A 16,640-nucleotide genomic window follows, 5' to 3' on the forward strand; every position below is an offset into this window, starting at 1 on the left:
CAGTGCTGTGCAGCTAAAACAAGCATAGTGCTTGCAGTACCAACAGCAGTACGCGTCAGTACTTCTATGTTTACGTGTACTTTCGTAACTACTATTGTTTATCTCACCATTCTTACTGCTATAAAAAGAATGTGACCTAAATTTAAGCACAAATAGCTCGTTTGGCAAGCTGATAAGCCCTGCCTAATTCGCGTTTGCTTTTGCCGGCCTCGACCAATCGCAGAGCTGGCACATATGACGTCATAAATTCTGTTTCGGGAAATGAGCCAGTGGGTCGCATGGCCAATCCCTGGAGTGAAGTTTATGTTAAAAGTGGTGCCAGTATGATTCTAACGAGGCAACCCTTCGAATAAACCAAACTTGTGTTTTATCTGCGTGGCCCCTTTAAGTTCTGTAGTAGCACATGGACTTGAGATGCCTTAGCTATGCAAAATTCTGCTCCAGCAAATAAGTACCTGCAGCATATTCAAAACAGCAGATTATGGCTTAACAAGACTCTGGTGCGATTTAGTTGGTTCATGATCTAGAAACTTCAACAGCGCGAACTGACAGGACGAAAGACGAGAGCGCCCGTCTACGTCGTTTGTGTGTCTCGTCTTTCGTCCTGTCAGTTCGCGGTGTTGAAGTTTCTAGAGCAGATTATGGATCTCGTCTTAAGAGAACATGAGCAACAGTTGGTTTTCATGGCATACGATTTACTATGAATTGTTGGTATATTAACTCTGGCACACAAATGGTCCTTTTCTATGAAGTACGGAGCAGCGCTACAGTAGTAAACAGAATTAAACGGGCGGGAATGATGTCTCAAAAAGCTCTCAGGCCGTGTAGTGTGATCTAACGTTATCATTTGGGCAGAAAGATTGCAGAAAGAATGCAGAAAATTGCAGAAAGGATGCAGGCATGAGGAAGAAGCCAGGCAAAGCTTACCATATGAGCCCAGAAAGTTCTGAAGTTGGTTTAAGTTGGTTTTAAAGACTATAGTCTTTCTTCGGCTACTTGAACGAGAAAATTTTGGTCTGTCTGTAAGTCTGTCTAGTTGTCTGTAACACGATTCAGCCACCCGGCTAAAGTGAAATATAAGCTGCATAATAGGTTTATATACCCACAGCCAAACATCGTTGAGCAAGAACACAACATTACACAAATATAAGGCAAAAAATCAATACATAAGTGGTATTTGCAGTGTTCCTTTATAACAAATTCATGGATGCTCGAGTGAAATGAAATACTGCATCTACTGCTTAAAAAAATTTACTCTGTCGTCTGCTGTCGCCTGGGCCACTATAGCTTCTAGTGGCATCAAACGGGAAGAGTTACGAAAGGTTCCACTAGGTAGGTTCCACGTTCTGCTTCGAACGCACGTGGAGGTGGGCAACGTGGTTTTATAAACGTTGAAGGAGGGCGCCTCGATTCACGCGTGTCTTCGCCATACGGGAGCACTGGCATCGAGGCACCCGGCCTGGAGCAGTGGAACGCGGTAAATTTAAATTGACTTGAGCAAACCCCTAGCGTTTTTACCTTGGGAGGAGCGCAACGGGAGAGGAACAGCATGAGAGGTGAGCGAGAAAGCGAAGGGAGGCATTTACTTGGCAAATATGGACGAAAGACTATCATCTTTTGCGACATTTGTAACAAAAGGAGCAGATATGCAACCAATCTTTTTTGTACTTGGAGACTGCCCCTACCAATGTCTGAAAAGTTAATTCAAGATTATTCTCTCAGAAGTCCCAAAGTAGCAGGAACTGACATTTTGCAGTAGCATTTCTCACATAGTCAATTTTCTGAAGAGTGGGTACACTGGACAGCCTGACGACGCTAGCACCAGATGTGCGAACACGAACATTGTGAACAAATCCAGAATTGACAATAGCCCATTGCACCCGTTTCTTTTTTTCTTGTTGTTGCTTCATGTCCGACTTTTTCGTTACATTGGTACATGCCAGTGCGGTGACAGGTAATTAGAATGTGGGCCCATGAATGCAAGCCATCTCTTCATGCCTGGTGAGGCCTGACCCCTTGTGTGTGCGTTTCAGGCTCGCAATAGTTGCAGCAAAGCTACTCAGCGGCAAAATTCGAGTGTGCAAACCTCTGTTCTAACTAGATTTAAAGGCACCTGAAAGTATGCTTCTAACGTCTTTTTCTTTTTGGAAATGCAAGCGAAGCCAGTTAACCATAAACTGCAAAAGCCAAGTGTCGGTAAGGAAGCTCAATGTAACATTTCCATTTTTCTTTCATAGAAGTATAAACTTTGCACGTATTTGAAGCCAGAAATGTGCTCAATACTGGCAATTAAAAATATATTAGCTGAAGGTCTTGCTCTGTTCTCTTTTTGATTCAGTATTTTGAACAAATCAGTTGAAAAGCCGTAATGGGTGCAACCATTTATTCCAACTGTATCAATAGAATAATGAAGTTAATGAGTCTTGCAATGATTATCTTTCCTGATCACCTTAAAGCATAGTGGTGGTGTACATGTCAAATGAGTTCGACTCCTCTGCAGCGAGATTCAGATTGAGGGTGGGTATAAAATTAGAGCGTTTGGTTCAGAGCAACGTCCATAGCTTTTGTTCAAATGCGAGCATTGTAAAAATTGCATAGCATTCAGCCACCGCGACCAATTTAAAACAGTGCAGTGTTTGACTAGGTATGGCGTGTAAGAAGGGCATGAAAATAACCTTGTACTCTAGTTCCCAACCACTTAAGGGAATACGCCAATGTGAGGCCGCAAAGAGCCATAATGCTCGTATAAAGCCGCAACGTTGCAAAAGTTGTCACATAAGTGCGTCCCACATGCCTTTAATGGAGGCTTAAAAAGCAACATCCATTTTGTTCCGGACAATTGTGCAATGGTGATTGATAATGTCCTTTTCTAATACCCGTGGCACACAGCAAATTTAATGCCATTCCCAGCAAATGTCATTCATTTGACTTAATGCCATTTTCTTGACATATTGCTACACGACTAGAATTAATGTCATTTGCAAATGATGGCAGTTGCGATGGGTAAAAACTTGCGTAGAGAAAATATTTTAGTAAGCGCTACAATATCTGGGAGAACTGAGTGAAAAGAGCTTAAACATCTTCACTGCAATTTTGAATACACTTTAAGCACTTTAAAAATGCACTTTTTGAATGCACTTCAAACTGGCACCCACCACACCAGCTGAGGCTGGCCTGGTAGCGAGACTAGCAGTTTCATTTTTTACTACTCTGTTCGGCTTGTTTCATATGAATAAATAAATGACTAAAAGTCATACGCATGTAAAAATATTATAATGCTACTGGCACTCTAATAATCTGTTTTGGGGGGGCATTCCCACCGAGTCCCTGGTGTTGAAATATTTGCTGGCAGAACGCAGTCGAATGGCTTCTGCAAACTCATTCGGTCCCTTATGTTATTTTCATCGAATGTCATTACATTTTCTCGTGTGGCAACAATGATGATGATGAGGAATAAATCTTTATTTGCCAAACAAATGTAATTTTGAACGAATGACATTCTATGGGAATGACATTAAATTTGCTGTGTGCCAGGGGTATAAAGATGCTCTTACAGAACATTGGTGCAGGGGAGCCACGTGCATTCATGCCGTACAAGTTTGCTGCTTGAAACAAGGCAGCCAGAATTTCATTGGCAGCAGATACCTTTAAAGTAACTGAGCCAGTTATATACTCCGCCTAATTTCAGCAACCCCTGGAGGGGTCTCTGGAATTTGGCAGAAGGTGAGGTTTCAGTGAGTGTAGGCTTGTAAAACCATCTGAGCCACGAATGTTGACGCTGTATGGGGATATCATGGTATGCTGGAAGACGTGGATGGTAGGTTGGCAGATTACAAGTAAAGCTGAGTGTGAAGCTGGGTGTGAAGCTTGGGACACTACTCGTTTCTTCAAAAAATTTGTTCTTGGGTTGCATGCAACCGAGTGTTGAAGATGGCTAAGGTTTTCTTCATGGTACACTGGCTGCGCACTAGACAAAAAGTTGAACAAGGCGATCCAATTTCATGCTCATGTAACAAAATGTACGTTTATATATTTTGCTTCCACGAACTGTAATGATAGCTTTCATCATCTACATCAGCGAGCTGCAGCTGTGCACTTGTTTATTACTCATTAAGAAAAATGCGCCTCAAAGGAATTCCCAAACCAACAGCCGTGAGCACAAGTTCAAAAACTAGATTCTTTGCTTTCTAATCCTTGGAAGAAATATGATGAAATGTTAAGCATGAATCTACAAGCTTGACTAAAAACAAAATTGGTTTGTAATTAGCAAAAATCAGCTGCACCTGCCAGGTACTTTTTTTGGTGTTTTAAGATTAGAGTTCGGATTAGAGTTCGGATCAACCTGTATATCTTGCAATGTGTTAGTTTAATAGCACAGTGGTTGACTTAACGCATTCTGCGGAATATGAAAAGCCTTTACCCTTCTATGATTTGTTCCATAGGGGCACTGCTTGGTTCAGTATACGATTCTGATTACACATTAAATATGTTCCTGCCTTCTCCACTTGAGCAATAGCTCAGATGCCCGACAGTGCCCACAAAGGGTGCTTCCACCCTTGCAGAGCAAAGTAAACCTGTGCATCGAGACATGCGGGACAAAGAAAAAAGCTGCAGATGACATCTGTCTTTAGGACTTAAGATGTACGATGCAATAGCATTAACTTAACCTGGAGGGAGCATTTTGGAATGGAGTCGCTGCATTTACCTTTTCTGCTTTCCAAGCACTCAAGTTCAGTGAAGAGAGGGAGACAAGTGGCAACGCTATCAAAAATCATCACGGAACGGGATAGATAGGGGCCAATCTATGCTAGTGTGGATTAAGATGTGGGCTTGAAAGTTTGTGCCTACGGAGTGTCCATTGCATTGAACCAGGAAGAGGCAGTGTCAAGTGTTTTAAATTTGTCATTTTTTTTTTCTTTCCTTGCCTTCTATTTCTTCCCTTGGTTACGTAGATTACAGTGTGGGCCAAATGGTTAGAGGTTCTCTGCGTTTTGGCGATAGTGAGATAGGCTCTGCCATTTCTCTGTAGGCCCCTTCTCTGCCGTAGTACTTACCATCTGTCCTCCTATCCATACTATAGTTGCCGCTGCACCATATTTGAGATTCAGGCGAGCCCTCGCTGGCTGCTTCAGTAGTAGCTCCCTTTTGACAGTGATGACCTACTTCCACAGCCACTTGGTAAGTACAGCTTATCGTGGACGGCTAGCACCCACGGAAAAAACAGAAAAATTAGCCTAATAACGTTACCGCATTAAAAACCAGAAAGTGTGAACTGGATAAAATTTTTTATTCATAAGATAGATTACATGTGCATCGGATAAGCCAGCCAACGCACCTGTTTGATACAAATTGGTTCCACCCGTAATTTTATCTAATAAAAGCGAGTGCCTTTTCCCCCTTTTCCCTCACGGCTGAAGCACTGATATGTAGCGTAACATAATCTTGCAATGCATAAACCGAAAAGTGGCAGGACTGAGCTTCGAGCTACAGGGATTCATCGGCGGAGGAGGACTCCTCCTCCTCTGAGGACCCGGCCGTCCTTGTAGTGTCGGAACCGAAAGAGGTCATCTCCGTTGGCGTCGGCAGGAGGCGTTCCACCACAGGAAACGATGCCTGCAAGCAGAACAAGTGGAATTGCAACCGTTTCAGTCCCTTGAAAAAAAACACTCGTCACAGCAGGCGTAACAGCCAGGGCACGAGCCAATGCATTATTTCGGAGCAGCACCCTCGCAATTTATACAGAGAAGTTTCATGGCAAATTCATTCGAGCCACTTAATCTTTCACATTAAAAGCAGATGCAAACAAGCTACATGCCAAAGGCAAGGCTCCTCTCTGTGTTGAGTGCTTCAAACATTCTCACACCCGAAGTAACTAGCAAGCAACATTTCACGGGGCGTTCCTTCGTTTAGGTCTACTTTTCACAAGGTACTGCAAAAAAAACACTGGAAAACATGCGTGCCATACTTCTTACATTTAAATTATGTCTGTGCCACATATACGTACTACTTCTTCCGAACTAGTGCATTAAATTGCACAAAAGCGACGAGAGTAATTTTCTTAGGCTGTCCTGAATGCCATTCTTCAATTGTTATGCCCAACTAACATGAAAAGTAGTGCATCATGAAGAGTTCATATTGACTTTTTGTCTGTTCACAGGCAGGATGGTTAGGTTAAATGGTTGATAAATCAAACACCACCTTGCAGGCACAGTATTGCGTTCTCACAGCCAACATCACCAAATCAGTGAAAAGGGCAGTGAAAAGAAAAGGACGCTTTTGAATGCGATTTTCCTCATAAGAAAATGTTATGACATGTACGGCATGACTGAACTCTGTTCAGCCACTTCCCACACAGAGAGAGAAATTAGACCATATTTACACTTTTTCAGTGTCCCCTTAAAAGAAAATTGTTTCTTTTAGCTAGATCTAACCAGTGCCCAGGCTACTCTCGACTAGAACCGGCAGGCATGAAATTGCTGTACACAACAAGAACACAAGAGACAACTTACCGAGTAGCAAGAAAGGCGAAATTAACAACTTTCTTTTATAGTTTTCTGAAGTGTATGCCATAGGACTACTCTAGCTAGACCATTCACTTTGACACGCGTTACAACCACAGAATTTGTGCACATTTGCAATACTGCACCCAATTCTTCCCACCTTACGTCGTGAAATGAGTTAACTAGCTTTTCCAACCACACAAACTGCTTTTTTGCATCAACAGGGTACTTTATTAAGGGTTCACCAGCAGCACGCTACAGAAAGAACAGTAGTGAAACATGAATGAAGCCATTGCAGCCTGAATGCTGGCTTGGTGGTATTTCATCTTGGGAACATGAAGCGCTACCAAAGCAAAACGATAAAATTATGTTTAATAATGTCACGTAGAGTACAAAGGACTTTGTACTGAATTCGACATATGTAACCCTTGTACTTGTGTCATCTTTGGTAGCGCTTCATCTTCCCAAGAACATCAAGGCCAATATGGTGCGTACTTTATTCACTTTTAATTGCGCCTTTGATGAAATTTTGAAAGCAACAAAGAGAGCCTGCCAGACATTCGCTGGCAACAGCAGTAGCTAACGTTGAACAGACAGCACTAGTACCTCAAAAAGATGCTACTGACAGTTCCATTTTGAATAGGAAGCTCAGCTAATGTTTTGAAATCACTCGATGAAAACTACAGTGCAGCATCGCAACACTAGTCCTGCGACGAGAGTGGCTGCGTTGCGAGGACATTACGAGCTCTGCTTTGCACGACAGCGACAGGAGTCGCATTGTTGCAAGGGGGAGGCTGCCCCGCAGCACTAAAGGGGAGAAGCTTGGAGGCACACCCACCAGCCAATCAAGTGCCTGGTGGGTGAACAAGCGGAGCGAGTACTCGAGCCGGATGGACTGCAGGTGCAGGTTGTTGAGCGTGACCGTGGTGAGCTCGCCGATGTTGTTGACACCCGTGAGCATCTGCAGCATGTCTGAGGTGGAGTGGAGGAGGTGGCTGTAGGACTCCTGCAACTGGGAGGACATGCCACGGACCAGGACGGCGGGCTGCTCCAGAGCCTTGGTCGCAGCGCCCAGTGCACCGCGAGCCATCGCCAGCACTGTTGTCTGGAGATTCTGCACGTCACAGAAGAAACAAAAAAAATGCTTAGGTCGGTGTCGTGAACTGCCACAGGATAAGAGAATACACAGCCTCTAACACAGGTTTATATCCACAAAAGGAGCGATGGCATTCTCAATACCCTCCACTGCCATGGCTGGGAACTACAGCCACATTACTGAAGATGTTACAGCCCTGCATGTTTAAAGATAGTTAGTTACAACTGACACTCTTTTAAGTGAGACTGCCTCTCCTGCACTGCCCAAGAACTACACTGAGGCTGTGCCTGCACTCTCTCTCCCCTAGCATAGCCTATTTTGTACTCTGGAGAAAATTGACTAGTGCAATGTGAACCAAGTTTTGCCAAGTAGGACACCAGTGGTACAATTACATTGTCTGCTCTAATATTGAGCATACTAGGCAATACCCACAGCTTTGTGGCCTTGCATTGCAGTTTAGAAATCCTGCCAATCATGTGCACCCGAGCCAGAAGCCACTAGGCCATCAGAAACAACTGTAACCTAGAAAACAGAAGTGGGAAAAGCTAAGAGACAAATAAATGGTAAAAGCCGGCAGTGAGCTTTCTGTTAGCTCTGAAGGAATGCTTAGCTTTCATGCTTGGTTTCATGTTCTGTTAGGGTTCCACAAAAGCAGTCAAGAGCAATTTATTCTGGGTGGCCTGATAGCATGTAAGCACAGCACTGTCGGGTTGCCTTTGGCTGCACTTTTTTTCCGACTTTGCTCACAGGGCTAACACTATACCTATAGCTGTAACGATGCACTACATATATGCTCTTGATGCAATACATTCATTACTGGTTGCATACATTCAACCTCATTCAAAACTATCAGCAGTATTTTTTCCGCATACCTTGTGCTGCCTAGAAGTCAAAGTAAACCAGAGATTTCCACCGAAGGATAGCGGCACGTGCATGTCTATGGTGCAGCACTGAACAGGGACAACTGGCTGGCTCACAGCTCCTACTGTCATTTATGTTCATATTATCACACAGTCAAGGATTACTTGAGTTTCTCACAGTAATTTAAGTTTACTGGAGCGAACTTATGGCCCACAATAAACTAGAACAAAAGCACAAACGTTGAAGAAGCAGTCACCGAAGTGACGTGTGCAGTTTAGCGTCAGAGAATCGAATATTGCAGCATTTGGTCTGCATGCATTTATCTTGGAGTGCTGTCCTTTCGAGAAACATATAACTGGGTTGATTACGTTGTCGCTCAAACAAGAACAGCCCTAGTAAGAGACAAATTGGTCATCCTCTTTCTTTATCAAACCAAATGGCTTAGCAAACCCTAGAAGCAGAAGAAGCAAATGGGTACCCAGCTTTCAACCCTGCACGGCAAGGTGCTAAGAACGAAACAAACAAAGCCACACAACCAAACCATGGAGGTGTACAAGGGTACCAAGTAGAATCGTAGCCCCCCCCCCCCACACACACACCCACACACACACACACACACACACACATATATTCATAGCAGTGCAAAAAAAGAGACAAGATGGCAAGGACAGAGCTGATCTTTGAATCGTGTACCAAGACACTCAACACGCCATGCTAATCGAGTACACGCACGCACCTTAGCCTGTGCCTCTGTCCCCTCGGCCGGGTCGCTGAGCAGTCCCTGGAGCCAGGCAGACTGGAGGCTCATGCGGGCCAGGGTCTCCTGGAAGGAGTGGTTGGAGGAGGCCAGGCTCTGCTTCATGCTCTGGATGAGCTGCAGGGCGGCCTGGAAGCGGGCCACAGAGTCGCCCGCGTAGCGCTGCAGCACGCTCAGCTGCAGGGCCGCGTGGCGGGCCGCGCACGTGGTCGCCTTGCGCGAGATGCTGTCCAGCCGCGAGAGCAGGGCCACCTGCTCCTCGGGCATGTGGCCCTCCTTCTTCACGTCGATGCCCAGGGAAGCAATGTGCTGCGGGGAACAGTGGGCTCAGCACGGGATTCACCACCAACAGCATTGTGTGGAAGAAACGATTCCCACCATCCTTCCTTTTAGCTTGAAAAGCATAGGGTCAATACTGGAGGCTGCAACAGGCATGCTCAAATATCATAGCTCAGCTCCAGCACTATTTCAAATGGAAGGGAGGAGTATCCAAAGATTCCCCACTGCAATAATTCAATCTCTCTAAAGCAGTCAACACTAGAGAACAATATTTAGCCTAGCTCCAGAGGCAGCTGAAAGGTGGGTGGGCACAGACATACAAAATGAACAGGTGCTATTTTCCCCACCAAAATAATCTTATCCTTTTTAGTTGTTTTTTTTTGGCTCCCCAGATATGTCACACCATACCAAAGCTGCATTAATAAGCTATACGATATGGCAAAAAGAAAACTCTGGAATAATTCAGGTTTTATTTAAAGGGACAGACAATTAATTTTTGTCGACTATATGTTCTCATCCCAAAATGAAAGGACATTCCTTAAAACACCTTAATGTGAAATGGTTTTGCTGATAGTGCCCTAGAACTTTTTAAATCGAAATTTTTTAGATCTACAAGCCGTACGTGTCCACCCAAAAATAATGCTGGCAACCATGACAGAAGAGTAGCACGGGAACATAACACATTTCCACACGTATAACCCGCACCAAAAATGCGAAAATTTAAAGTAGGAGTGCGGATAATACACAAGGCATTTCCTTTAGTGCAGCTTCACGGCAATGCGCGTTGTGCCGTGAAGCTCATACGCAGTAACACTGACTAAGCCTTCCATGGCAGCGATTGCGCAAAGCATACAAGGACAAGGAAGAAAAAACAATGACGAGCGCACTCTAACAACTGAATTTTATTAGTTTGACGAAAGACCTACAAACCCACGAATCTGCGAACATCACGAAAATTCTGTGAACAACTGAGGACTGCGGCTCAAGTGATAGCTCCAGCGAGAGCAGTGGCAATGAGTGAATTGTGACTTTCGCCAGCTTTCGCCTAGCAGTCAGTGTGTTCTGCTTGCTAAATATACGCTTTTTCTGCCTACATAGTATGTGATGTGTTACTTGAGCAGTAGCTTTGGTGCAGCCTTTCCTGTATCAAATGTGTGGGCAATACGTGACGATTTTCTTTTCTTTACCGGCAGGATGAAAGTGCGGGTGCGAATTACATGCAGGGGCGGGTTATACGTGCGAAAATACGATACTTCGGTACGCATGCGAGATGAAAAGATGAAAAGATAAGAACTAGTCCCCAGCGGGGAAAAAAATGTGAATTGTAGGCTTTCTTATTCCTTTAGGTGTTTTTTTTAACCACTAGAGGAAGCCAGCTGTATGTATTGATGGCCTAGTACAACGCACTCTATTTTGCCCAAAGGCGCAATCTGTTGTGATGGACGAGAGGTAGGATGCTGGCTTCATGTTGTGGAGCCCAGCACTTCAATCCTCGCCAGGTGCATCTGTTCTTTTTTAAGCTGCCGTTGGTGTTTTTGGAAACTGAAAACGAATATTTCGGCAGAAGAAATGCCCCTGACTCGGGCAGAATCGTCAAACAACGTAGAACACAAGCAGGAAGCTCCTTCACTGGGTATGTTTACTGAACGCTGCCGTTGATTCTGGGCATGGAGGCTCAGCTAGCCACACAGAGCAACCCAGCAGCAATGCGGCAGCGGGTAGTGTGTCCTTAAAATTTTCGAAAGAATGTTTTTCAATAATAAGAAAGGTTTTCAATAATTATAAGAAAGGTTTTCATTAAGTGAATAAAGATTTCGGCAGTTTCAGTAGGTGCAAGGTTTGCAGGTCACGTGACCAGGACACATAATGTAGTGTCACATTTGTACACTACGAACTGCCACCTTTAAGATTTTTGAAAGTTTAGTGCCAAATTAAAATTATTTCCGTCACTTTGTTTGCAAATTGCTTGTTGTTACCCCACTATATAAAATGCTGGCTTTCATATGAGCTAGAGAACATATACTCGACAAAAATTGGTTCTTTGCCCCTTTAATGCATAGCTGAAGTTTTCTACACACTCATTTGCATCTTCCATCTCCATGAGAAAGACAGCCGTTGCTGCCTGGCACCAAAGCAGTGGCTGTGCATAGCAGCAGCATGTTTAGAGAGCATGGAATCACAGCGCATACTAGCCGTTTAGTTTTAGACACGATTAACAGAATTCAGTTCATGTAACAGGAGGCCACTAGAAGCTGGAGTGGTTACATATCTCTGCACGGCACAGAACAATGTGCAAGTCTCCTCAGCATGACATACAAAAGAATTAAGAATAGCTGGGAGTTGTATTTTATGCTTCAGCTGAAAGTTTACAACTTGTTTCGCTTTTTCCCAATTCCTTTCTTTTTTTAGAAATTAGGACAGCTCTAACTTCACATAATGCCAAGGAAAAGAACTAATATACACATATGTTGCCAGACCTACAGAGTGGGCATTTGTTCCGAATCAAAGCCTCATATATTGTTCTCACCAATTGATACAATCTAACAAAATTTCAACGCTATAGAAATGCCACCAAAAAGTTATTTGTTGGAGCCAATAATTGTTACAGCTAGGTTGGGCAGTAAAAAAATGATTTTCAAAGCATTCATTGTTTTTTACACAGCCTCCAGAAAGCTGAAACGAAATGTCACTGCAATGCATAGTGGCGCAGACTCGGCAGTGAATGAACCAACTCCATTGTGCGGTAAAGACTAACACCTTTTATGTAAGAGGAAGGCCCGGCATTACCCTTCTGCCTTTTTTTCTTTTCGAATGATTCGTAGGTTTCATATTACTGAATGACTTTTTCTTTAATATTTCGTATATTTATAGTAACTTAAAAGTTAAAGTTGATTTGACTTTAGTAATGCCGTGCTGAGGCATTCTCTTTTATCTGGAAGGCGTTGGAAAGACATGCTGGCTGCCCCCCTTATCTCTTGGGCCAGCTGGCAGCAGGAAGCAAGAGGGGGAGTTGCTAGTTGCAAGTGCGACTGCGAAGAAGGCAGCAGTAATTGGAAATATCAAGTGCAGTGCAGATAACAAGCACACAGCAGAGGACCCCTTCCACGTTTAAAAACCTGCGACAGGGCTGTAATGCACCCGTAATGCACAAAAATGCCTCCTACAAATGGAATGCAGGTTGGTTCATACTGGCTCAATCGTTATAGCCAATAATGAGGAAAATCAGCATTGGAAAACCACCATACAACATGCAGCAAAGTTGGTGGTGCCGAAACTGTTCATTGCTATGCACGATATATTATTGTAAGTGGTATTGTTGCAAGCAGGTTTGACTTTCTTTTTATCCATCTGATGAAAAATATTCAAATTACTGTAAAAAGTAACCATTTTTTCAGACGAAATGCAAAAACTTTCCACACTGGAAGCCTGGTGTTTGTGAAAGCTGGTCTGACCAAAATGGGTAGCCTACAGATCACCTTATAGGGTGGGCACCTTTTTCAACTGCCCGAGACCTGAAGTCACTAGCCCCTGAGAAACCGTTTTAGGGACATTATTGTGAGCGTACCTGATCGAGAGTAGCCTCAGTTGCTGCGAGAGCGTGGTTGGCGTAGCTGAGGACTTGATTCTGGCACTGCAAAATTGCCTCCACCGGATGAGCCACCATGTGGACAGTCCCAGCAGAGACATTCTTGATGCCATTCACCTGCAACGATGCAACAACGCAACGGTTTCTCTGAATGACCTCGCAGAAACCAGGTGAACACTGAACCACAGATGCTCAGTGATTAACTTCACAATGTACTCCAGTGCAAATCACTGAAATGTAGCACAACATCAGCATCACAATGATATCAAAGCCTTACTACTGGTCATACTGACAGCAGGATCAACTTCCTCCATTCACCAAGTTTAATCTTCAGACACTCCCTAATATTTTATGGTCTTTAACTGGAACCCTGCATGCCATGTGCAATGTGAGATTGGATGCCCTCAGCAACCATCAATGAATGGATGCTGCTGCTGCTCCTTTAGGAATTTAGAGCATGCTGCTGAGTGCACAGCATAATGAACAACATATCTACCCGCCTACATTGCTGTTGTACGAGCTGCAAAAAAACAAAAACAAAAAGCAACAATCTGCCTATTTTGAACTTTAAACAGACAATATGATGGGTCTCCTATGCAGCGTAGCGAAAGCTATAAAATAACTATAACTGCCCACACATTGACGAAAAAGGCAACAACTGCGATGGCTAACTTTTTGGCACACATCCTGCATCAATAAAAATGACGATAGCAACGGCAATGATCATTTTGGCATCAGCGTACAATCGTGAACAGGAGGGCGGATCAGCTTAGCAGCTCTTGCTACAAAAAAAAAAAGAAAAAAAAAAGGAAAAGTTACAAGCCGTGGTGTTCTACAGTCGACTCAGAACTGAATAATTGCTGCAACTTCTTTCTCATGACATACGATGTAAACAACAACAACAAAAAAAAAAACTATAGCTGGCTCGTGATGCACGAGGCTAGCTACATGTGTACAGGCAACAAAGTTTTTTGCCACAGCACGGTGCAATACCTTTGACAATGAATAACAAATTGTAGCTAGCGTTATGGTCCCAAATGGACGTTTCAAACTGCAGGAAAAATAAAATTTCGTGACCCACACATTACGATGGCGCGAAATCTCTGAAATAAACCGCTTTCGCTGTTAAAAACTATAATACTCGTCTTGCTAAAGCCACACTGTGGCCAATATGATGCACAATCAAGTTACAGCAGTTCAATTCCTAAAAGTGCACCATTCTGGGAGCAACGTATAAATTGTAAACTGTGACTGGCCCACTTCAGGCCATAGCATACATTTCTGAGAAACCTTTGTTCGCATTAGCTACATTCCCAATTCTGCTTCACAATGGGCAGACTTCAGCCTGCGAGTGGCGGTTCTTACATGCATTATGCAATACTGAGAAGAAAACAAAGGTTCTATATTTTTGTTGCTTAATTAACAGCCAAATGAGAGAAATCATAAAAGCTTTATTATAAACTACAGAGTCGTACCTTACACGAGTGTAGCACAACTGATATACCTTGCATGGTTGTGAAAGAAGAAAAAGTTTGCAGGAACGGCACCATGGCTTAGCATATTACAAAAAAATTAGGGGGGTCGTTTCAATGATTAGAAACAGCTACTTATTCAACAATACTTAGGCTTAACCATGCATGTGGTTATAAAATTTTATTCTACAGTGTACTGTTGTGCAGCAAGCAATCAAATTCCCCTTGTGCAGCACTTACCACAATCAAGGAGAACATCCGCTGCTTCTGGCTACAATCTATATTGCATTATAAATGAATCGACCATGCTGCAAAACAAGCTTTTGTTGCACTGCCAGCTATGTACAAAACGAGATTCCTATACACAGCTCAACCCCAGACGTGCTAACAGGTAACTTAATAAAATGGTTTGTTGGGCGTGTTGGTTCATGGTTTCAAAAAAAGAGCGCTCGTCCCATCTACTGTGTTTCTGTGTCGTCGTCCTTTGCACTCATTTTAATTTTTTGGTGCTAACAGGTTTATTTCAGGACAAATATCACTAGTCACTAGTCCATAATGCCAGCTGTGCACTACTATTGTAATTATAGAAAACGTATAGTGCTCAGACTTTTGACTCAAAGACACACACTTTGCAGAGTATCCGAGTTCAATAAGTTAAAATTCGTTATGGCTTGAAGTGGAAACTCCTTTCTCTTGCTTGTGACTATGACACAAGCTTTACTCCTTACATAGCTTCAGAATTGACATGTAAAATTCGCTGTGGCCCGTAGTGTAAACTCCATGAGAAAACACTTTATAAGCGAGAACTGTATTCGTCAATTTTGTAAGCTGACGCAACAGTGTGCAAGTACTGAGAACCCTTGCGCGCTGCATAAATTCAAAGCAGAAGCTAGCACTTGCAATGGCATGAGGCAATTAAGAATTCATGCATGGTCGCGATCGAAACAGTGCCAAAAGCCACAGCTTGAAACTGTCACAACGCAAAAACAAAAGATTAAAAAAAACACTGAGCGACAGTGGTCGCGCGATGCGGCCATTGTTGAGCGAGCGTTCAAAGCAACACGGAAGTATTCCCCCCTTGAGTCACACTCCCCGCGAGGCGATCGCGTACCAGTACACGCGCGCGCACCAAGGTGACCTGCTGGCCACTTTCCGATAGCCAATACGCACCTTTGCAATGCCGTAATCCTTGACATCGCCGTACTTCTTGAGGCCGTATTCGACGGCGTCGTTCACTATCTGATCGGGGGCATTCTTCTTGACGTCGGGGTACACTTCTTCCAGCTTGTCCAGTCCTTTGCAGGCCAGACTGTCGACGAAGCCGATGGGTGTAGCCAGCTTCTCCACGACCGGCTTGCCGGTGGCGACGGCCAGGGCGGCCGATCTCTCGGCAGTTTCAATCGCAATGGCCAAAAGGCCCGGGTTTGCCTTGGCCCGAGCATAGGACTGAGCTGCGGTTTCCCACAGGCTGGTGACTGCGGGCAGCTCACCCAGGCGCGTCACGAAGTTAGACTGCACGATCGGGCGGGGCGGTGCTTCGGCTTCGGGCATTTTTCTTTCTTGTTGAGCGCGACGAGGAAAGCTGCAACGGAAATAAAGCCGCCAATGAAGCTGCGTCGCTGCGTTCTGAGACGGGAGGCGAGCGATCACCGGTATTTGGACGCCCGGGCATGCATTACTTTAGTAGCTCTGTAGAGCTCCAGAGTCGTTGAATGCGATCAACAAGTTTGGGACGGCCGAAAACAACGTAAGTGAAAATCTACTCACATAGGATAGCTCCCACAGCGATGGGTGAGGTGCTGATGTAACGCCAAACTCCGAACAGCCGCTTATATATCAACGATACGTAAGCGGAACTGTCGTACCAACGTACGAACTTGACATCACGTACTTTACGCGCCAACATCCGGCAACAAAACCGAAACCGAAACTGGTTTATAAAAATGTTTTTGTTTCGAAATTTTTAGATGGATCCGAATTGATCCTTGCGTAATATAGGAACCTTTTATTTTGTATCCTTATCAATAATTTTAATAATAACAGTGAAATGATGCTCTGCTCAAGGGTCTCTATTCAGCGCACAAAAAGT

The 16,640-nt window shown here is 44.0% G+C and overlaps 1 protein-coding gene across 1 annotated transcript; it reads right to left on the reverse strand.

Annotated features, from left to right (window-relative positions):
- Positions 1-5,268: 5,268 nt before the first annotated feature.
- LOC144169572 (perilipin-2-like) lies at positions 5,269-16,438 on the reverse strand. Its single transcript, XM_077698806.1, has 6 exons — positions 16,319-16,438; positions 15,722-16,133; positions 13,059-13,196; positions 9,194-9,523; positions 7,339-7,614; positions 5,269-5,613 (listed from the first exon to the last, which is right to left on the reverse strand). Exons 2-6 carry the CDS (start codon positions 16,100-16,102, stop codon positions 5,485-5,487), a joined length of 1,254 nt encoding a protein of 417 aa, XP_077554932.1. The 5' UTR covers positions 16,103-16,133; positions 16,319-16,438; the 3' UTR covers positions 5,269-5,484.
- Positions 16,439-16,640: the final 202 nt, after the last annotated feature.

Source organism: Haemaphysalis longicornis, unplaced genomic scaffold (assembly GCF_048455015.1).
Source record: "Haemaphysalis longicornis isolate Haplotype H1 unplaced genomic scaffold, Haemaphysalis longicornis Haplotype H1 scaffold_2, whole genome shotgun sequence".
In the NCBI taxonomy this organism is placed as follows: Eukaryota; Metazoa; Arthropoda; class Arachnida; order Ixodida; family Ixodidae; genus Haemaphysalis; species Haemaphysalis longicornis.

Coding starts and splice junctions, on each gene's coding strand:
- LOC144169572 (XM_077698806.1), bottom strand. CDS start 16,102: ATGCCCGAAGCCGAAGCACCGCCCCGCCCGATCGTGCAGTCTAACTTC. Junction 13,197..15,721: donor AGGATTACGGCATTGCAAAG/GTGCGTATTGGC, acceptor GCATCGTTGCAG/GTGAATGGCATCAAGAATGT. Junction 9,524..13,058: donor CTGAGGCTACTCTCGATCAG/GTACGCTCACAA, acceptor TGTTCCCCGCAG/CACATTGCTTCCCTGGGCAT.